The 24,049-nt window shown below is 33.5% G+C and overlaps 2 protein-coding genes across 3 annotated transcripts; both read right to left on the bottom strand.

Annotated features, from left to right (window-relative positions):
- LOC108346881 (serine carboxypeptidase-like 20) lies at positions 1 to 4,675 on the bottom strand. Of its 2 annotated transcripts, none has more exons than XM_017585941.2 (15): positions 4,629 to 4,675; positions 4,082 to 4,234; positions 3,827 to 3,972; positions 3,374 to 3,450; positions 3,092 to 3,214; positions 2,884 to 2,986; positions 2,771 to 2,808; positions 2,599 to 2,700; positions 2,170 to 2,250; positions 1,844 to 2,089; positions 1,067 to 1,132; positions 873 to 994; positions 631 to 744; positions 387 to 432; positions 1 to 206 (listed from the first exon to the last, which is right to left on the bottom strand). In XM_017585941.2, exons 2-15 carry the CDS (start codon positions 4,228 to 4,230, stop codon positions 123 to 125), a joined length of 1,497 nt encoding a protein of 498 aa, XP_017441430.1. In that variant the 5' UTR covers positions 4,231 to 4,234; positions 4,629 to 4,675; the 3' UTR covers positions 1 to 122. The 2 variants fall into 2 exon arrangements, with proteins under 2 accessions (XP_017441430.1, XP_017441429.1); XM_017585940.2 differs by lacking the exon at positions 4,629 to 4,675 and adding an exon at positions 4,479 to 4,615.
- A 14,103-nt stretch (positions 4,676 to 18,778) lies between these two features.
- On the bottom strand, positions 18,779 to 24,008 carry LOC108347552 (chaperone protein ClpB4, mitochondrial). Its single transcript, XM_017586868.2, is given in 7 exon segments — positions 18,779 to 19,332; positions 19,680 to 20,034; positions 20,036 to 20,589; positions 20,676 to 20,941; positions 21,130 to 21,438; positions 22,225 to 22,375; positions 23,893 to 24,008. Coding segments are annotated over 7 exon segments (1,944 nt in total). The 5' UTR covers positions 23,896 to 24,008; the 3' UTR covers positions 18,779 to 19,026.
- Between the last annotated feature and the right edge of the window lie 41 nt (positions 24,009 to 24,049).

Genomic DNA, 24,049 nt, shown 5'->3' with positions numbered 1-24,049 from the left:
TAACATTTATTCTAAGCTTAATATTATTGATGATAAATATAATATATGTGAACATACATCCACAAATTATTATTAGTGAAGTACATAGAAGAAGCACTCTTGCTACATCCTCTGTTTCTCTTTCATATCGGCAATCCAGCGAGAAAGCGTTTGTAAAAGTCCAATGCCTCTCGTGGTTTATATTCCGGAACAGTATGCCCAGATCCCTGCACCAAAAGTAACCAAACATTATAAACATTAACAACAACAAAGTTATTACATAATTTAAGGTATATAGTTAAAAATGTCACATGACATCATCTGTCTTAATCAGTCCTATTTATTATATGATAGGACCTTAGCAATTTCATATCATAATGAGTTGATCATGTTATGTATATACAAACCTTTATGGTCAGAAAAGTAAGATTTTTGTCATATCCTTGTGTGTACCTGCAACCAATCAAGATAAGCCATCAGAAGAAGTTTGATCTTTTGTACTTTTTTGATTAAACATGTTTTTTATTCTTGTATTTTTAAAAGGATAAAATGTTGCTTGTTTCAAAAAGGCTCTTTCTTCCATTTAACTCCAAATATTTTAATATTTATCAGGTAGGGATAAGACAACAGAGAAATGGAACAAGGAAATACCCAGCAACTTGACCATTGGAAGACCATGGCCTCCATTCATCAACAATCTTGTATCCAATAGATCTTGTCCATGCCTCACTCCCCGTATATGGAACACACATATCATGATCACCACTGCCAGAAACACGAAACACTTAAATTTTCTTTCACAAGATCAACTGGAACAATGAATTGCCTAAATCTATAGCAATGGAATATTCTCAGTTACCAAAAATATAAAAAAGTGTTATCTGGAAATTTACCTGAATATAAGTGCTCTATAACCTTTGGAAGTTAAGTTCTTGTGGTAGCTGATCATGCTCCCAGCATCATGATCAAATGAAATTCTGTCTGTGCATATTTCCCAACTACTGACGACACTTTTCTGTTTCATCAGAAAGATCACAATTTAGTGTTTTCATATCCAAAGCAACAGGATTCTTACTAGAAACCTCACCTGTGCAACATGAATTGCTGTCCTGACTTCTTCATTGTTCAACCATGCGTTTGCAAGCTCATCATCCTAAAGATAATATTAAATCTTGTTACTAGCTAAACATTCAACGAATGGGTGATACAGTAAAAATGATGCCAATTATGACATGTTTTGTAGAACCCCCAGGAACATTATGACCAAAGCAGATATGATAGATAAAAGACAGATTGACAATAATATATTGTCTCTTCAACTGGGAAATGTTTTTCGCAAGCTTGTACTTTACTTCTAAACCAAATTATGACAAATGACAAGGATGAAACAAATTGTTGTCAGAACTATGATAGCTTTGATTTTTAGTAGGCAATTAACAATAATAATGACTTTTAGAAGCTAAAGCTTAGTTTTCTGTGGACTTCATTATGTGCCAATGGAATCTGGCATATCCTTATTTGTTAGAAATATTTCCAGTATCCCCTATTTCTGGTCTGAATTGAAAAATATGCATTACTTCAAATATATAAGCTTTAGAACAACATAGATGACACTTTTAAGAATGTATTTAATTTTAGCCTTTAAGCTTCTCTAACTAAGTTGAGCACGTTCTCTTCTTCAGGACTTTTTTCATCAATTTCTAATTCAGAAATCACCACTTACTGTTGTAAAGATGAAATTCTGAGGTCTATACAAGTATTCATGAACTTCATGAAATAATCAAGCAATTAAAATCAATTGGTAGTTGGTAAGTAGATGTTGAATAGTAAAATTAGATACTTAGATTGTAGTGATGGAACCTACCGTGCATGGTGGAGAAAGTTGTAAACTCGTCAGCTGTGGCCAAGTTGGTACAATTCCATCTCTCACAGGTGCTCTTAGGGGCCAAGCACGACCGAACATTCTTTTCCTCACTGGGAAAGGTTTTTCAGTCTCACCCAACTTCCGGAAGCTAGATGGCAACCTAATATAGGATTCTGTAATATTCACTGCCTCTGTGGTGTGATAGCATGGTTCTAGGATGTTGTAAATGTTTAACCCATCAACCAACTAAAACAGCAAGAATCATCAATGAGTTCCGAATTCACTTAGCTCGTTCCATGCCTGTAATTTATACATACTTAAATCACCTGATCAACTTTTGCAAGCTTGCTAGAGCAACTTTCACTGGTTGGATTATAAAAGTTCCCATTGCACTCACTGTTCACCTCCTGCAGCACTACCACTGATTAGACGAAACATATGTAGATGACAGCAAAGCATAGCAAGCTTTCAAACAGAAAACAGACTCGTCAAAACCAAAAGATAAGGTTCCAAACTTGTGTCTTAAATAGTGCACTTTGCTTTTATATCCAAAAATGTAATACATATTAATGGAAAGTTTCCTTAATTGCAATCAATATCAACCTTAACCAGCCTTAGTTGGAGCTTCTTTTTGTCTGCACTCATTGCAGTCTCCACATCGTCAAATTTACATATTTTATAAAACAAAAGACAAGCAATTAATATAATGGTGTATTAATTGTTCATCTGTCATATAATGAGGGGCTAATTTTCACCTTAAACAGGTCATCTGAGATCAGTCCCATCCCATGTACAAATGGAATAAGAGCATTGCCATCAATTTCTTCATCTGTCACACCATTTCCAACCATGTAACCCTGTTCACAATGACCATGAGATTGCATCCACAGGTTTGAAAACATAAATTTAGCAATTAAAGATAAAGACCTTGAAATTTAGTTTGAGCTCCACACCAGCCTCAATTCCTGTGGAAGATCAAGAAACTGCATCTTATTTCTGACTCCATCATTCAAAACTTTAAGAACACAGCTTACTACTACCTTTCACAACTTCAGAAGCAAGAGTAGGCACATACACTCCTGCATAGGACTCTCCAGCAATGAAGAACGGGTTGGAAAGGAACTCAGGGTATAGTTCAAACCACTGATTTTTTAAAATACACAAAAAAGGTATATGTTAGAGTATTGTGACGAACATAAACTTCATTCAAATAGTCACTCAGTATCTCCCAATCGTTTCCTTAATTACCTTAAGAAGAAACTCATGTGAATCAGAGGCAGTCTTTGTGTCTCCAGTTATGTAATCAGTTTCATTCTTAGAGTATGACCACCCCACACCAGCAGGAGAATCCAAATATATAACACTGGAAACCTATAATGCAAAACAGAATCACATACTAATTGATCACAAGAAAACACAACCACTGAGTGATTGATGAATTACACAGACACTGAACTCAAAAGATAACTATAACACAATAAACCATCATTCTTCCCCATCTAAATTCCACACCGTTTATAAAGCACAGACCTTTGACCAGCTGTATGGATTGAGATGTAGTGTGGGAAGACCCCCTTTTGTCTTTGCTGCCTCAAAATTAAAAGGTCCTGAAACACATAATCAATTGTCACATGATCCATAAAGTAAACCTAGGGACAACAAATAACACGACCGAAACCATATTTTCAGCTATGCCTCTTTGAACAGCCATCAAATCTACTTAGAAGAAAGTTCATTGAGTATAAGCTAATCATTAAAAGAAGTTTTTGTCTTGTTTTGCATAAGCATCTCTCTTCAGAGACATATTAAATGTGATTCAAGACCATGATTCAACACAGTCAGGGATTAGCCTCACTAGGACCAACTATAACTGGTGTGAAGAAAACACTACGGTATGAGCAATTGTAAACCATTTCTAGATCACAATTCCTAAACTCTGTCAAAAGGAAAAAAGGGCAGTGTAGAAAGTGAACAAATAATTACCATGCTCATACACGAATCCATCAAAGCTAGAGCAGCCTGGTCCCCCATTAAGCCACAGAACCACAGGGTCCTCAGAAGGGTTACCCTGTGATTCAACAAAATAGTAAAACAAGTTCTTCCCACCACTCTCACCCACTTTCACATACCTTCAACAACCAAAAAGCTTGAAAGGGTCAACACTGATTTCTGAAAGGGTCAACATTTCAGAAAACAAAAAGACAAATTGTATAGAGAAAATCAAAGCACTCCTCTCACCCAGCATAGTGCTTGGAAGGTAGAGTCCCACTGAAGCCAGGAACCTGTGTCACAGTGGCACTTTCTGGTGCTGATTGTGTTGACACAAAGCACAGGAAAACACTAAGTAAGACCAAACACAAGCACATGCTACAGCAAGACTTGACCATCCTCCTGTTAGTCAAATAAGAGAAACAAGGAAAATAAAAATATAATCTTTATAAAACTATCACAAGCAGCATAGTTTCTGACTCAATTTATAGAAGAGTGATATATCAAGCAGTGATAGGTCCATGATATTTTTTATTGCAAGTTGCAAAACGTGTGCACTTTATCTTCCTTAGAAGCCAAGAGAGTAGTTACTGATATAATGAATAGGAGAGAGAAGAAAGATGTCCAATGGAGACACATGCTTAACTGAACTATGAAGATAAGGAAAGTGGCTTTCTAAGAATGGTTGATGTTGGAAAAGGTTTAAGGTTCTTAAGCATGGTGAAGAAAATTGTTAGGATTACAGGGCTGTGCAGTTGAAGGTTCCATGAAGGCCCAATAGTAGAGAGAAACCTACCAAGATAAAGGATTTGGTTTGCTGCAGAAATTGCTTTCTTTATTAAACATTGCATCATGGAAAGTGTTAAAGTATAAGTCAAGGGCTTTTATTAATTTTACCTTTTACTCTTTATGTTAAAAGAGTATTCTTTATCCATGATTAAAAGATTACATAATGGTGGGTTTATGTTTTAATATGTTTTAATTTTTGTAATTTATATTTAATTCTCATTTCTAAACAATTTAAAATGTTTTTTTTTTAATTATCATGTGATATTCATTAATTATTTGTGAGATTAATTAATAGAAGGTCAATTGAGTGTTCAAGGTACACACCACTGATACCACTAGAGGAAAACAATGTGTGAGAATTTTAATTTTTAATCTTAATTTTGTTTATCACAAAAAACATTTAAAAAAGTTGTAACTATCTTTATTTAATGGGTATAAGAAATTAAGGAGCATTTATTTGCAAATCATAACAAACATCTCATATTTAGTGTGTTTCAAAGTAAAAAATTAAATACAAGATATAGTAAAGAATACCATTGAAAAAAACATTCAATATGCATGATTTGAAAAAAAAAAATACATTAACAAAACATGTATGAAAATGAAAGAAACATGATCCATGGATGAATCACTCAAATAATATAGTTTAAGTTGAATCAAAAACATATAAAGAGTGTTCTGTACCACATTTTAAATGTGGCAAAATTACATAATTTGGTAGCATAAAACAATTATGGATTGTATAAAATAGCCATACACCTGCCCAAAACAGATGGATAGACAGCAAGTTTATATTTTACCATATATATATATATATATATATAACTTTTTTTCAAGTTTGCCTAATTCAAATTTTGAAACAATTATAATTAGATTACAATTGTGGTCATATTTTTAGTATGACAGTTGTTGTTGTCTTACAAATATACTATTATAATTTAGATTTTAAAAATATAGAAATAAAAGAAAAGTATTTTATAAGCATCAACACTAAAATTTACTCATTCTAAGTAAAATATTTATTTCAAATTTTTGAGAAAAAAAATTAGAAAAACCTAAAGCACATATCGAGCAAGAAATTACTTCCACAATCAACAAAAACTGAATCAATCTGTTCTGAAAAATCGAACAGAATCAACTAGAAACAAATGAATTGGTAAGAAGAAAAAACCTACAAAATTTACTTAATGAACAAAAAACAGTAAATGAATCGGAAAATGGGCCAAAAACTAGTTAAACCTCTTACAAAGTACTGAAATTAAATACAAAATATTTAATTATTCTTTTTCATATAAACTTATTATGGTAAATAATCATAAATATTACTGAAATTTTAATTTGAGTATGATAACATATTTTATTTTAATTTGTATATTTATTTTAAATATTGAAAACTTATATTTTTATGTTTTATTTTAGTTTTTAATATTACTCTTAGCCTATCATGTGATAATTAGTTTATGCACGTGGTGAAGCGGAACCGACAGTCTTATTGCCCAGTAATTAAAGGTGTTTCTTCGTCCACATCACTTTTTTCTTTCTGTATCTCCGTAATATAACGTAGAATTGTCAAACTATTTTTCACTGAAATTATCATAAAATTTCCTACAATTTTTCTTTTCGAATATTTTTTTCATTGTATATTTTGGAAAATATTTTCAGATTTAGAAATACAATTTGAAATATCTAAGCTGAAAAATAAAAAAATTAATTTTCAAAATGAGTGTTTCAGTCAAAAATATATTTCAAATTACTTGTTCCAAAAATTCTTTTTATATTTTGCAACGACTGAAAAATATTTTTGGATTCAGAATATAAAAAAATAAAAATTCGAAACAAATGTTTAGGAAAATATTTTTGAATCCAAAAAATACATTCCGAAATACCTGTTCTGATTTTTTTTTTTATGTTTTGAAATGATATTTTAGGAAGTATTTCTAGATTGAATGTAAAACAAAACATAGAATAGATGTTTCCCAAATACAAAATTATTTTCCAGAGTATTTATTCTGAAATTTTTTTATATTTTTTGGATTATATATTTCGGAAGGGTTTTCGGATTCAGAAATACCTTTTGAACTGTGTTTCAGACTATGAAAAACACATACCCATTCGTCATACGTTTTTATTTTTAATTAAAGATAAAATAGATATTTTCAAAATTATAGGGTGCAGAAGATAAAAATGCGGTGCAGAAAGTAGGGGCATCAAAGAAATTAGTAAAACCGTGGAAGGGCCTAATAGAATTAAATATTTATATTTAGTATCATTTTATATATTATTAAATTATTATAATAATTTCATTAATACGAATTTGATCTCAATGAAGCTATTAAATCTTGAATCAATGTTTTAAGTTGGTTAGAGGTCAATTACCAGTTGAATGTATAAATTTTAACTACAACTAATTTAATGAGTTTTAGTATATATGATTAGAAATTTAACTTACATTTCGCTATATGAAAATTATTCTCATTATGTATTAACTATATAAGTGTAATTTTAAAAAAAGTGAAATTACAACTAATGTTAATACCACTAACTAAATTAACTGACTTCCATAATAAATATGAATTAGCTATAATTGTGTATATTTATTAAAGACTGGAATGATGGTTTGTATTTAAAGTAGTAAATGTGACATAAAAAGCAAGAGAGGGAAAAAAGAAAGTAATAAATGAGAAACACAAAAACTTCCTATTATTAACCAAAGTGAAGAGAAAGAAACTTTGGACAAGATAATAACAGCAAAGCACCTACCATTTTCACTATCAAATTATGTTTTGTGTACAATAAATGATGCAAGAGTTTATGTCATAAACAACTCTTTGAAAATTTTAAAATGTCTTCCAATGAATTTTAGATTTTTTGTTTGTTTGTTATAGATCACTTTTGAATTTTATTGATGTGAATAGATTATCAGAATTTTATTTTTTTCAATTAAATCATTTTATTTTATTCTTAAAGAACAATTTTTGTTTTTTGGAAAAGACTAAATTAATTTTGTAGATTGTTTTGGAATTATTTTTTTTGAGAATAGAATTCTTAGCAACATTTTTTTTCTAGTTTTATATATTTATATATAATAAATTCATTTATTAAAAATTTACATTTTTTTATAAATTCAAATATAAATTTAAGAAAAATATATTTAATTTAGTATTTATAAATTTATTGGAAATAAAACATTTGAAGAGTGATTATAATAAATAAGATAATTTAAATTATTGTAATTATGGTAATAAAAAAATTATGATAATAAATATTGTAATTGTGATTGTTTTTTTTAAAATTAATTTTAAAAAAATGTATATTTATTTGGTTAAAATAATTTATGTAATAAATGTTTTGTGTGAAATAAGTTAGAAAAATATAATTAAATAATAATATGATTGTAGGTTGAAATATTTGAAAAAAAATTAATGTAAAGGTGAAAATTAGTAATATGAAAGTAAAACATTTAGGTTTATTTATAAAAAAAAATAGTTAAAGAAAATATTAAAAAATTATAGAATTTAAAAACAAAACTATTTAGAAAAAAATATAAATTTAAAATATAGAAAAATATCAAAATTCTTAATAGAATTTTATTAAAATTTTAAAATTCAAAGAATAAAATTCATAAATTCAAATTAGATGATTATTTGTTGTTATTAGTTATTTAAATTAAAGTTTATAATTAGAAAAAATAAAGTACTTAGTAATTTATTTTTAAATTACTAACCTTTTTTCAAAACTAAAACTTTATTACTTTGTAAAATTTTAAAATTAATTAAAAAGCAATCATAATTATAATTGGTGTAATGTTATTTAATCCAGATTTAGTGTTGATCCATCAACTGAATGTCTAGAAGGTTATCCTTTATATATCATTTGGGGATTTCTTATATTTTTACAAATGATGACTTATTCATTCTTAATCTAATATTTGTACCTTTTTGAACTATCTCTCTTATTTGAGTATTATAAAGTTTTGATTCTTCCGTTACATTCTCTAAAATCCATTTTTAAAGAATTTTACTTGTTACTTCTTCATGACTTAATTTTTTTTTTTTAATTTGTACAAATGATTTTCTAAGATTAGCTTCTACAAGTATTGTCTCATCTTTTCTTTTGATAAAGATCTTAAAGCTTTATAATCTATCTTTGTAACTTTATAATAAATTCTATAGATTATTTGTATTGGACCTGTCTATAATTTTATTACATTACTTATTTTATCATTTCTAATATTCATAGAAAAATTTGAATAACAGTTAAATAATGTAACAGTACGCAGTGAAGAAATTCAACAATATGCAAAACCAATAAGCATGAAAGAAATTTTCAATAGAATTAAGAGTCCAAGTCAACAGGTAATAATAAAAGATTTACGAGAAGAAGTAAAAAGTCTCCAACAAGAGATACAAATATTAAGAGAAAATGACATGTCGTTAGAATATATATAAATTATTAGAATTAGAAGAAAAAGAGATTATAAGAAATCAGAATGATAAAGAAGATAAAAAAGAAATTGAAAGCACATCTAATAATAGTTATATTAATCAATTAGGTTTGATAACCAATGTTGAAGTAACTTTAGTTATGAAAGAAGAAATATTTAAAACAATAGTTTTAATGGATTCTGGAACATATACGTGAATTGTATTCAAGAAGAATTAATTCCAACACAATATTATTAAAAGTAGTAGAAAAAAATAACTAGCAAATGGATCAAAAATGCATATACAATATAAGTTATCTAAAAATATGTAAAAACAAAGTTTGTTACGATACTTCTTTTATTTTAATCAAGAATATGAATACTTTGAAGATATTAGGAACCTCATTCTTAACCTTATTATACCCTTTTAGTGTAACTGAGTTTAGATTAGTAACCAATACTTTAAGAAAATAAATTTTCTTTGAATTTATTAAACTCCTAGGACAAAAGAGTTAAACCTTTTAAAAGAATTATCAATAACACAAATAGATGTAAAGAAAAAACAAATAAATATGTTAAACAAAGAAATGAAATTTAAAAGAATAAGAACAAATTAATAGTCCAAATATTCAAAAAATTATAAAATCTTATAAAGAAAAAATAGAAAAAGAAATTTGTGAAACATATCCTACTGCTTTTTGGCATAGAAAAAATATACAATATCATTACCATATAGACAATTTTGATGAAAAACAAATTTCAACAAAAGCTAGGCCAATACAGATGAATCGACAATATTTAGAGTATTGTAAAATAGAGATTAAAAAATATTTAGATAAAGAATTAATTAGATCATCTAAATCGCCATGAAGTTGTATAGGATTTTATGTTACGAAAGCTTTCGAACTAGAAAAAGGAGAGACTAATGATTAATTATAAACCTTTAAATAAGGTATTAAAATGGATAAGATAGCTTTTACCAAATAAAAATGATTTAATAAAAAGAGTACATGATACAGTAATATTTTCCAAATTTGATTTAAAATCAGGATACTACTAAATATCAGTAAAAGAAGAAGATAAGTATAAAACAACTTGTGTGGTACCATTTGGGCATTCATAATATGATGCCACAAGGATTAAAAAAGGCTCCAAATGAGTTCCAAAACATAATGAATGATATTTTTTATCCTTATATGAAGTTTTCAACGGTATACTTAGATGATGTGCTAGTCTTTCCAAAAAACATTATTGATCATATTAATCATCATATTTATTAAAACAATGAAAGAAAAGGGATTAGTAGTATTAACAAGAAAGATGAAAATCTTCCAAACCAAGACAAGATTTTTAAGTTATGAAATTTACCAAAACACAATAACTCCAATATAAAGATCATTAAAATTTACATCTAAATTTTCAAATTAAATTAAAGATAAACAACAATTACACACAGATTCTTAGGATGGGTAAATTACCTGACTATATTTTAAATATTAGAATAACTTGTTCACCATTATACAAAAGACTTAGAAAAAATCTGCCTGTACATAAGAAATGACTCAGAAAATAATAAGAGTAAAAGAATTGGTTAAAAAACTTCTTTATTTAGGAATACCAAATCCAAAAGTCTTTATAATAGTAGAAACAAATGCCTCAGAGTTGAAAAACACATGATAACAATAATTGGGGCTGGACAGGGTGGAAGATGAATAGTGTTTTAAAAAAAAATTTCGCAGTAGGTTATCAAAAGATATGTTCATATAATAATGTTTCAAAAGGGTTTTATGAAAACGTTAGAAGAAAGAAAGTAATAAAACATATTTTTTATACTGGTTCACTCAATTGAGCTATGTCCAGTTCTCCCTTAATAACTCTTAAGGGATTCCAATAATCTTTAATGAGATTACACAAATTTTACGTCTCTAGGTTTACAACGAGTATTCTCGTCACTCCTAATTCACTTAGTCAACATGATTAGTCTGAGTTTAACTATTCTTGGTTTACAAGTATTCTAACCATTTTTTATTTTAACCATAAATAACACCTTTAGACAAATGTTTTAATTCTCTTTAAAATTTATAACACAAATCATAACATAAGTAAAGATACAAATTGACAACTATTAACTAGAGGATAAAAATAATACAAATGAATCTCATATTTATTAAGAATTTTCTCTTTTAGTAAATGATATTGACATGCAAATTAATATCAAATGACATTAAATTACCTCTTGGCATAGCGCTGGTTGATATGTATGCTAAATGTGGTCAGTTGCAAAAGTCAAGAATGGTATTTGACTCTATGACGGAGAAGGATGGAATTTGCTGGAATGCAATGATTTCAGGTTATGGAATGAATGGATATGCAGAATCTGCTTTGGAGATATTCCGGCGTATGGAGGAATCAAATGTTATGCCCAACGAAATTACCTTCCTCTGTCTTCTCTCAGCCGATGCAGGACTTGCTGAAGAAGGGAAGTACGTGTTCGCGAGAATGCTGAGTTATTCTTTGAATCCCAATTTAAATCACTACACTTGTATGGTGGATCTTTTGGGAAGGTCAGGTAATCTGCAGGAAGCAAAAGCTATGGTCCTATCTATGCCTATGTCTCCAGACAACGGTGTCTGGGGAGCTTTGTTAGGTCATTGTAAAACTTACAATCAAGTAGAGATGAGAATAAGTATTGCAACTTATGTTATTAACTCTGAACCAGAAAATGACGGCTACTATATATTGTTGGCCAATTTGTATAGCTCCATTGGGAGGTGGGAAGAAGCAGAAAATGTGAGAAGGGCAATGAAAGAGAGGTGTTCAACGAGAAAGAAAGCTGCTTGGAGTGTGCTCTGAGATGAAACTTCTCTTCCCTCGAAAATTAAGAAAATGTTAAAGAAAACCATTGGAAGTTTACCAAGGGCCAACTTGCTTAATCTTCTCAAGTTTGCTCATTTTATAAGCCATTCATGAGCTTTGTCGTTGAGCGATTGAGCTAAGGAAGCTGACATATTATTGTCGTACAATACTTTCCGCATTGTATTTGAAACTACACAAAAATAACCCTCTTGATGGAGGCTTTAATTTTGTATATCAGAGGACTTCGTGCTTGAGCTAGCAGTGAGTGAGGCACGTGAGGTTTGGCGGGAGGGAAAGAAGACCCAGTTTCCATACAGGTGGTATTTGATTCGACAATGCACTGTTCGATTCCTTTGAATTTTTATGCTTTATTAATTTCATACCTATGCTATTATCCAAAAGTGGGTGTTTCTTTTTTTATTGATTTGTTAAGATATTAATAATTTTTAGAACGAAGTTTTTTCTGGAGCTTCCTCGTGTTGTGCCTAAAAGTTTCAATGGAAATTGTTTTTCAGGACATTAGACATGCTTCTGAAACCCGATGACATTTTTTTTTCACTTACTTTCTCAGATAGTTAAACACGTGGCAGAAGCATTGCTGATTGGGGTATCTTTTTACTTTTTCCGTTCGCTATGGGTTTCCGGTAAATAATTATAAGTAACAGGGATCATGTGTTTTGTTTTCTGTTTGTACGTTGTCCATAGTCATAATAGAACTGTTGTTTAGACTTGATTTTTTTTTGTTGGCCGACTGATCCGTCTGGTCCGGTCGGGTTCTTGTCATGCCGATCGGTCCGGACGGTTTCCTGCGTCTTGTGTCCGTTCGGTCTGGTCCGGACGGTTTCTTGTCATGCCGATCGGTCTGGACGGTGTTCCTGTCTGTGTTGCCTTGTTGGTACTTTTGTTGGCTATATATTGTAGTCAACTCCTATTCTTCAGTGAATGAAAAACTCACGTATTATTCAGTTTTCAATATCTCTGTGTTTCTCTCGTTTCTTTCTTCTCAGCTTTATTTTCTGGGTTTGATTGTTTCTCTGACGAACCCAACAATTGGCGCCCACCGTGGGGCTTTGAATCAAGAATCTCCAGAAAGAAATGGCAACCAAATTTGACATCGAGAAGTTCAATGGTTCTAATGATTTCGGGCTGTGGAAGATCAAGATGGAGGCTATCTTGATACAACAAGGATGCAATGAAGCGTTGAATGGTGAGTTAAACATGGTTGCTGCAATGTCGCAAGAAGAGAAGAAGAAAATGGGGGATAAAGCAAGAAGTGCAATCATCTTGTGCCTTGGTGATAAGGTTCTAAGGGAGGTTGCGAAGGAGAAGACTGCAGCTGAAATCTGGGCGAAACTGGAGTCTTTGTATATGACAAGGTCATTAGCACATAGGTTGTGTTTGAAGCAACAACTCTATTCGTTCAAGATGTCAGAATCAAGAACGATAGAGGAGCAGCTTGCAGAATTCAGCAAGATTGTAGATGATCTGGAGAATATTGGTGTGAGTTTGGAGGATGAAGATAAGACTGTCATCTTGTTGAATGCTCTTCCAAGAACCTTCGAGCATTTCAAGGATGCGTTGCTCTACGGAAAAGACCAGGTGATCACGTTGGAAGAGGTTGTGACGTCAATTCGTACCAAGGAGTTTCAAAAGCTCCAAGATTCGAAGGCAACCGAGGAGGCAGCATCTGGACTGATTTCGGTGAAAGGGAAATGGAAGAAGCAAGCTGGAAATGGGAAGAAGTTGAAACCAGACGGTGTGAAACAGGTGCGATGTTTCAAGTGCCAGAAGATGGGTCATATCAAGAAGTTCTGTCCGGAGAAGGGAAAGACCGATCGGTCACAAGAAACTGCTGATGTGGCAGAGGCGTCTGAGGGATATGAATCTGCTGGTGTTCTGGTGGCTTCATCTGAAGATTCTCAAAGAAGCTAGGTCATGGATTCCGGCTGCACCTATCACATGTGCCCCGTGAAGGAGTTTTTTGAGAATCTTGATCAGAAAGAGCATGGAAACGTGCTGCTTGGAAATAACAAAGCCTGCCGAGTGCAAGGCGTGGGGACGGTGAGACTGAAGATGTTTGACAATCGTGAAATGGTGTTGCAGAATGTGAGGTATGTGCCCGAACTGAAGAGAAATTTGATCTCTATTAGTTCATTTGATCTTGGAGGTTATATCACAAAAGTCGAAGATGGAGTGATGAGGATTTGTTCTGGAGATTCTGTAATTGTCAAAGGCAGAAGGAAGAATGGCTTGTACATTCTCGAGGGATCGACTGTCATTGGTCATGTCTCGGTAGCAAGTGGGACTAAGAATACCACTCGGCTCTGGCACTTGAGGATGGGAGATATCAGTGAGAAGGGTCTTGAAGAATTGGAGAAGCAAGGCTTACTTCTGGGAGACAAATTGCAGAAGCTAGATTTCTGTGATCATTGCGTCTTGGGGAAATCACACAGAATACCGTTCGGTCAAGGGAAGCACCTAACCGAACGGCCATTTGAGTATGTCCATGCAGACTTGTGGGGACCAGCAAGAACTCTAACTCATGGTGGAGGAGCATATTTCCTTAGTATAATTGATGACTTTTCAAGGAGAGTATGGATTTATGTTCTGAAGAATAAGTCTAAAACATTTAAAAGGTTCAAGGAGTGGCACACAGAGACCGAGAACCAATTGGGGTGCAATTTGAAATGTCTGAGAACTGACAATGGGCTGGAATTTGTTTTGGAGGAGTTTAATGAGTTTTGCAAAGAGAAAGGGATCAGGAGGCACAGGACTGTGGTAGGAACTCCTCAACAGAATGGTTTGGCTGAAAGGATGAATAGAACAATTCTGGAAAGGGTTCGGTTCATGTTACTTGGATCAGGGTTGTCAAAGGCTTTCTGGGGAGAGGCTGCAAATACAGCCGTATACCTGATTAACAGGAGTCCATCTTCAGCTCTAAATTTTAAAACACCAATGGAAGTGTGGAGTGGACGACCGGCTGGTTACTCACATTTGAAGGTTTTCGGATCTTTGGTGTTCGCTCATATCAAAGGTGATAAGTTGGACGCCCGAGCGGTGAGGTGTGTATTCCTTGGATATGCTGAAGGAATTAAGGGGTACAGGTTGTGGAGGTTAGATTCTAAACCTTCAAAATTAATCATTAGTAGGGATGTCATGTTTGATGAAACAAGGATGGCTATGCATGTTGAAAACCCTGGAGACGAGAAGAAGACTCTCGTAGAGGTGGAGCATACTAATGATGGAACCGTTCGGTCGTTGACTGAGGAAAACCGAACGGCTGAAGGACAAGAAGAAAACGTTCGGTCGTTAGAGGAAAACCGAACGGGTGTGAAGCGAACAAACCTTGGTGAGGATGCAGATGATAAGTCTGGAAATGGTAGTCACACAAGAGCAGTTGGTGTTGATTTGGGGAACTATCAGTTTGTTCGTGATAGAGAAAGAAGGGTCTCTAAGCCGACCAAACGGTTTGGAGAGGCAGATCTGATTTGCTACGCCTTGAATGCTGCTGAAGATCTTGAACGATCGGATGAACCGAGAAGTTACAAGGAGGCTTGACAGCAGCGATCGACATCTTTGGCAGGGTGCTATGGAAGAAGAGTTGGAGGCGTTGAAGAAAAATAACACCTGGAGACTTGTGGATCTGCCAAAGGGTAAGAAGGTTGTAGGTTCAAAATGGATCTTCAAGAGAAAGGAAGCTATACCGGGGGGCGAGAAAGCTAGGTATAAAGCAAGGCTGGTTGCCAAAGGTTTTACTCAGGTTGAAGGTATAGATTATCATGAGATCTTTGCTCCGGTGGTGAAGCACTGTTCGGTCAGAGTCTTGATGGCAATTGTGACCCATTGCAATTTGTATCTTGAACAGTTGGATGTCAGAACGGCGTTTTTGCATGGAGACTTGGAGGAAACCATCTATATGAAACAGCCGGACGGTTTTGCTGTGGATAATAGGGTGTGTCTGTTGCAGAAGTCTCTATATGGCTTGAAGCAAAGTCCAAGACAGTGGTACAGGAAATTTGATGATTTTCTGATAAAACTGAACTTCAAGCGGTGCAATTACGATGACTGTGTATACACTCTGAATCGTGAAAGTGAGGTGCTATATCTTCTTCTTTATGTGGATGATATTTTGATTGCCAGCAGTAACAGGAGCATGATTCATGAAATGAAAGCAAAGTTGGGTGATGCTTTCGAGATGAAGGAACTTGGAGAAGCTAGGCGGATATTGGGCATTGACATAAAGCGAGAAAAATCAGGTGGAAACTTGTTTTTATCTCAAAAGTGCTATTTGCAGAAGGTGATTTCAAGGTATCGGATGGCTGGATCTAAACCTGCTGGCACACCGACCGGTCAACACTTGAAACTCACCAAGGATCAATGCCCGAAAACCGAGGAAGAAAGGAGGAAGATGGAATTTGTTCCATTTTCAAATGGGATTGGGAGCATTATGTATGGCATGGTCTGCACAAGACCCGATCTTGCACATGGTGTAAGTGTTCTCAGTCGGTTTATGGTTGATCCTGGACAAATTCACTGGGAAGCTTTGAAGTGGATGTTAAGATATATAAGGGGGTCCCTTGATACTGGATTACTCTTCCAAAATAACTTTCAAGGTGGAGGTTATATTGAAGGTTTTGTTGATTCTGATTTTGCCGGGTGCATGGACACAAGGAAATCCCGTTCGGGATATGTGTTTACTTTATTTGGTACTGCTGTAAGCTGGAGGTCTACTTTGCAGTCGGTCGTCGCTCTATCAACCACTGAAGCTGAGTACTGTGCTCTTGCTGAAGGGGTAAAGGAGGCACTGTGGTTAAAAGGTTTGGTTCAGGAATTGGGTTTTAATCAAAAGTCTGTCTGTGTTCATTGTGACAGCCAGAGTGCCATTCATCTGGCCAATCATCAGATTTATCATTCCAGAACAAAGCACATTGACGTCAAACTGCATTTCATCAGGAGCATAGTGGAATCCGGTGATGTTCAAATATGCAAAATTGCATCCGAAGACAACCCCGCAGATATGTTGACGAAGCCGCTCGCGAGAGTGAAGTTTCTGAAATTGTTGTCCAGGATTGGTTTTCTACCGTGCGGTTTCTAATTGTTTGACCGTTCGGTTTATTTTTTTTTTCAAGTCTAGGTGGAGAATTGTTGTTTAGACTTGATTTTTTTTTTTGTTGGCCGACTGATCCGTCTGGTCCGGTCGGGTTCTTGGCATGTCGATCGGTCCGGACGGTTTCCTGCGTCTTGTGTCCGTTCGGTCTGGTCCGGACGGTTTCTTGTCATGCCGATCGGTCCGGACGGTGTTCCTGTCTGTGTTGCCTTGTTGGTACTTTTGTTGGCTATATATTGTAGTCAACTCCTATTCTTCAGTGAATGAAAAACTCACGTATTATTCAGTTTTCAATATCTCTGTGTTTCTCTCGTTTCTTTCTTCTCAGCTTTATTTTCTGGGTTTGATTGTTTCTTTGACGAACCGAACAAGAACTGTGTTGAAATGTTTGACAAGGTTATTTCTCTCTTCTTTCTTTGTTTGTCGTCTTTATTTTATGATGATATTATTGTCTTGAAGGTATTGATTTTGACGCAGTATTCATTAAAATTGCGTTTAATGCATGTTTTACTTATGTATCCATTACATTTTAGTCATTCTTTTTAGGCATTGGTTAAAGAATGGTTTCTTGCATTTGCTGATTGTTGATAAACTTCGTTGTTGTCTAGAATAGAAATGTGGTCAGCACTCCTATTCTTGTACACAAGTTTGATCTTTCATCTCCATCAGCCTGAGCAGAAAAAGGGTGTTCAAGAACCTTTCTTCATAAATCTTCCATCTTCAAGTTAGTGCGTCACTCCGCCTTAATTTCTTTTATTGTCTCAATATATTCTTTTATTGTCTCCTCAATCTTCCATCTACAGGTAAGTCTCACCACACAACATAAGAATTTGAACAAGAGAACAAGAACACAACAATTCCACAGGAAAAGAAGGTTTGAGCGATGATTTTGGTTTCAGTAGAGAATGTCATAGTGGGTGGACGTGGAGTCAAAATGTAGAATAACCTTTGGAGGTGCAGGAGGCTAGGGTTTGCAAAAGAAGCGTGTTTCGTGATGGGTGGGTATGTGAGTTTATTAGGTCAGAAAAACAGTTAATTTTTTTTACCTAAATTAAAAACATTTTTAACCAAGGTTAGTTTTGGTATTTTCTTGAAAAGTTGGAGATGCAGGGAGCACTTTTGGATGTGCAGGGAGAAACACCCCAAAATACCATCATCGAAGTCCAACGTGCCTTGTAAGAATAGAAATTATGTAATTGTCACAGCTGAAGAAGCCGTCTTAAACACATAATAGTAATTTACTCTAAATAAATATTCTTAATGAATATGGTTGATTATACATCCTACAACGACAAAGGCATGTAAAAATAATGGATCATGTGCAAAGCTAATGATTAAAAAACAAATTTATAATAAATAAAGATGAATAATCTATTTCACTCGTCATCAAGAAGTTTCGAACAAAATAAAAAAAATTGCAAAATAACATTAATACTTCATATTTCGTTTATAATTTTTAACAATTTTTCTCTTTTAATAATATGCATATAATACACGAAATATTTACTAACTCTTTAACAACTATTTTTCGCACTTTCTAATACTACTAGCTGTTATTTTAACTTATTTCAAATTATCTGTTATTTCATCTTAATTTACCATTATTTCTTAATATCATCAATAAGTGAAGAAAAGGACAAAATAACAATACGACCAAATATAACTATAGGCTTATAAATTGAACATATTTAGTGACTTTAGTTGTACCAAACTTCAAATGAAAGTTGTTTTTATATTAGGAGTATCTCTAAAAGCATCAATAGACCAAAAGTATAATTGCAGTTAAATATTATTAGATTTTTTTTTATAAAAAAAATTCATGATATTTAGTGACCTATGCAATCTAGAGTGAAACAATAATCAACAAATCTTCTGAAACAGAATATTCTTATGACAATGATTACACATAAAAATAAAAACATTAAGAAAACACAAGGACTACGGTCACGTCCTACGGAGTTTAAAGAAAAGAGCTGTGAACTAACTTTTATCTATGTGAAAGCTTTGCAGCGGGTAAAATTAGTGATTGACAACCATGGCATCCGCAACAGGGTTGTCCAACTTCTTAATAAGCAGTCTATTCAGAGAACGTTCTTTGGCAGATGGAGTCACATCAGCATCCACAATGATTGAGTCCTCTTCTTTTAAATCTCCCCTTAGAACTCCCATTGCAATTTCATTTTCAACTAACCGTTGTATCACTCTTTTAACTGGTCTTGCACCAAAATTTGGATCAAAACCCAGTACACCAAGATGTTTAACAGCTTCTTCTGTGTAATGGAGATCAATTTTCTTTTGCTTAAGCCTGTTTTTCACTCGTTCCATCTATAGAAGGTAAGAAAACGTACATTAGCATGCCGCCCCAGCAATCAGAGTAGCATAATATACCATCAATTTGGTTCCAAAGTACTACCTTCTAGCTGATAGATTTCAATACTTAAGGGACTACTTATATAAGTTCATTATATTATTTTAAAAAATATTTAGAAGAGAAGGTAATACTTGAGAAGTCAAATCGATGGTTTATTCAGAATGAAATCAAACCAAAAGAACAATCTAAAGAAACGTCAATACCATTATAACTTTTATTAAAAGAGCAGCTATTTACTGAGGAAATGGAAAAAATCAAATTACGTTTAAAGGGATTAAGTTAATATAAACATATCAATTACCTGGAGCTCCACTATTTTGCTTATCTGTTCAGAATCCAGAGGCTGAAACACAATATATTCGTCAATGCGATTCATAAACTCTGGACGAAATGTTTGCCTAGCCAACTCAACAACTTGTCTCTTCATCTGATCATAGACTGCAGTTTTATCATCTTGTGTGCTACGAAGAGTTTCAAGTATATAATGTGAACCAATGTTTGAAGTCATAATCACAACACAATTCGTAAAGCTAACAGTCCTTCCTTGGGAATCAGTAATCCTTCCATCATCCAACAACTGTAACAATATGTTGAAGACATCGTGATGTGCCTTCTCTATTTCATCAAATAGGACCACAGAGTAGGGTCTTCTCCGGACCTTCTTCGTAACCAACATAACCAGGAGGGGCTCCAACTAATCGTGAAACAGCATGTTTCTCCATGTACTCGCTCATATCAATTCTAACAAGAGCATTTTCAGTGTTAAACAAGTAACCAGCCAAAGCCTTGGCAAGCTCAGTTTTGCCAACACCAGTTGGACCCATAAACATGAAGCTTGCAATTGGCCGGTTTGGATCAGACAATCCAGCTCTTGAACGGCGAATTGCATCAGCCACAGATTTTACTGCCATATCCTGACCAACCACTCTCTTGTGAAGAACCTGTTCCAGCAAGACTAATTTTTCTCTTTCTGTTTGTTGGAGGTTTGATAATGGTATACCAGTCCATTTGCTAACAATCTCAGTAATATCAAGGTCAATGACCTCTTCTCGAAGCAAAGATTTTCCAGAATTTCGGAAGTCAGTTAGGTTCTTTTCAGCTTCTTCTAATTGGCGCTGAAGGGACATCAAAGTTCCATACTTGAGCTCAGCAGCGCGGTTCAGGTCATAATCACGTTCAGCAGCTTCCATCTCTAGGTTGACTCTATCAATCTGCAAATGTTTACAACATGTAAGGTTCAAAATTCTTTTCCAGGGGAGGACGGGAGCTGTGACTGACTATACAAACTAAACATTACCTCTTCTTTGATTGACCTTATTCGTGTCATAAAAACTTTTTCATTGTCCCATTGTTCTGCCAATTCTTTTTGCTTCTGTTTAAGTAAACTCAAATCATTTTCAAGCTTACTTAATCTTTCTTTAGATGCCTTGTCAGTGTCATTTTTCAAAGAGAGCTTTTCCATCTCCAATTTCAATATTGCCCTGTCTATCTCATCCAATTCAGTAGGCTTAGAGGTTATCTCCATCTTCAGCTTCGCAGCAGCTTCATCCACAAGATCAATGGCTAAAAGGGAAAAAATATTCCAAGCTATTAACAATATAAAGGCTTTTAACAAAGAGAGGGAATGCTTTTTTCTTTTCAAAACTAACTTTATGCTGCTCTAGCTAAAGACCAAACTTCTGCATGTAACCCTAAAATAAATTATTACAAAGGAATCAACCCATCATATATGGGCTAATGTCACATCTTACCTTTGTCAGGTAAAAAACGCTCTGTAATGTATCGATCCGCAAGAACTGCAGCTGAAACAAGTGCACTATCTGATATTTTGACTCCATGATGCAATTCATAGCGTTCACGCAACCCACGAAGAATGGATATTGTATCTTCAACAGATGGTTGACTGCAAAACACTTGCTGAAATCTTAGCTCAAGAGCAGGATCTTTTTCAATATATTTTCTATACTCATTCAATGTAGTTGCTCCTATACATCTAAGTTCACCTCTTCCAAGCATTGGCTTCAACAAGTTCCCAGCATCCATTGCACCACTTGTAGCCCCTGTTAGTTAGGGAGCCATTGACCAAAAAAAGACCGTATTACTAATTGGTTGCATATAGGTACTGGAAAAAAACAAGGTGGATAACCATATATGAATCAGAATGTCACTCCGATCTACCTAAGAAAGCATATAATCAAAGTCATGCAAAAACTTAATTAAAGCATAAGTAGTGGCGTCCAACCAATTAAAGGGTCCGCTAGAGACAGTATGACTATAGATTTATATTCCTTTACTTTCTTCCATCACTCTACTATCAGCAATTTCCCTGCCCCCAACTCTGCAGATATTATGCTCAGATTAAGCTGCTTTCACTGCAGCAATCAGCTATTTTGTTCGTTAATAGATTAGAACCAAGAATTGATAACAAATATTCCTGATTTTTAGGCATGGGGGGTAAAGGGCATTGAAGGTGGGTTCAAATAAATGTCCTGAACCTAAATGTCTCAAAAGCTTAAGTTAAGTGGCAGCATAAAATTGGTTTAATATGGCATGTCCAAGTGACACATTTCAGAGAAAAGTCAGAAAAGAAAATATGAACAGACCCACCTATCTTGAAAAAAAAAAAATCAATATTTTATATAAAAATGAGGATCAGCCAAGAACAAACTCAGAACCACAAAGCTAAAGAGGCTATAGCACCATGTAATGAACCAACTATCCTAAAGATTTAAGTTATCAGGTCATGGAATGGTAATATTACATCTCTAACAAATTAAAAATACACAATATTCTCAATGTCCATATTATAACTTGTAAGGCTTGAGCAACAAGCATAAGGTACCAACCTGCACCTACAACAGTATGAATTTCATCCATAAACATAATTATTTGCCCATTTGATGCTGTAACTTCCTTTAGGACAGCTTTCAACCTTTCTTCAAAATCTCCTCGATACTTGGCCCCAGCAAGCAATGAACCCATGTCAAGGGAGATCAACTATAAACCAAAAAAGTAAATTTTAGTATAAATTTAAACAACAAAATTCACAGCACTGCATTGCCTGCCAATACTACCTAGGAAATGTTAACCAAAAGTGTAACATGAAGGCCATTGGACCACAAAGTATAGCAGATTAGGAAGAGCTTTACAGCAGCAAGCTGCACCTCATACCAATTTTACATTTCAGAGAAAAGATAGAAAAGAAAATATGAACAAGTGACACATTTCATAAGTGTTCAAATTACAAATTCTATGTCATAACTGTTCATGGAGACAACAATAAAGCTTGAGAATGATGAAGGAAACATCCAGAGTCTCAAGTAGGAAAAACTAATATTTTTAAGACATTACAGTGACAGCATTCTCAAATGATATTTTACTCACCACTTCAAATATCTAGTCTTGAACGTTAATATTATAATGTATGAAAGTATCCTAAAATTATCTTTTGATCATATCTTGGCATATTTCAATTATCCTTTAGGATTAGTTTCCTATTTACATATCTCATAATTTGTTTCCTTTCAGTTAGGATTATGGTTACTAAAAATAAGGGTAACTCTATGTTTGTAATCATATAATCACATTAACACGACCTAATCCTTAAAATAATAATATTAAAAGACTCTATTCTCAATTTCCTCCCTAATACCAAAAAATCTCATAATTTCAACAGCAGGAAAGAAGCATGATTTGTATTTTAGGATAGCAAAAAACATGGTTATCAAACTCTCGAGTTATCAAGCATGATTTGTATTTCACTACCATCAGCTATTTTCCATGAATAATTGTCATCATGAAGTTTCTAATACAGAATCAATGAAAAATGACAAAATGAAGACAAGTTAATTTCTATCACGTATGCTCCTAATAATAATGGCCTTCAATACATCAATAGATCATTCCTAACCCATTTGGATCTCAGTACCCCATCATATTTCAATTGTTTCACTTCCTCAATATCATTGGAACTTGAAGCAGTTAGTTAAAAAGGCACAGCTTCAAAAAATTGTTCAACTTAATCAGCATATATACAGACAATTTACAGAGCTCATAGAAATTAAACAAAATATGTATATATCAGAAAAATCAGTACTTGTTTCATGTCTAAGGATTTTAGCCTAGATTCAAAATCTTGACTAAACTCCCATGAAGAAAGAAATTGCAAGCATGTGCTATAAAGAGGCTCGCAGACCAAAAACTACAGGGCTTTTCCAATCATCCTATTCAGACAAAACAGTGAACACTTCAACGCATTGGGAAAGGTTATTGCGAAGTGATCATCTTACAGGCAAAAAAGCAAGACATATATATAAACCAAGAATTCAAAGTGCTCATGATAAATTTTGTTCTCGCAAATAGGAGAAGCATATCAATAGCCTAACTCAACCTTAACTTAAACATAATGAAAAAATAAAATAATGCCAAAAGGAAAAATATGCTCAAAGTATAAGGTACAAAAATAAAACATGCAGCGATATTGTGTATAATGCATTTCAAAATAATTGCTTTACCATTGTGTAAGACAAACCCTTCAGCAATTGCAGAAAGTATTGTACGACAATAATATGTCAGCTTCCTTAGCTCAATCGCTCATCGACAAAGCTCATGAATGGCTTATAAAATGAGCAAACTTGAGAAGATTAAGCACATTGGCCCTTGGTAAACTTC

This window comes from Vigna angularis, chromosome 9, assembly GCF_016808095.1.
Source record: "Vigna angularis cultivar LongXiaoDou No.4 chromosome 9, ASM1680809v1, whole genome shotgun sequence".
NCBI lineage: Eukaryota > Viridiplantae > Streptophyta > Magnoliopsida > Fabales > Fabaceae > Vigna > Vigna angularis.
The sequence above is the reverse complement of the archived record's forward strand: the minus strand, read 5'-3'. Positions and strand labels throughout refer to the sequence as shown.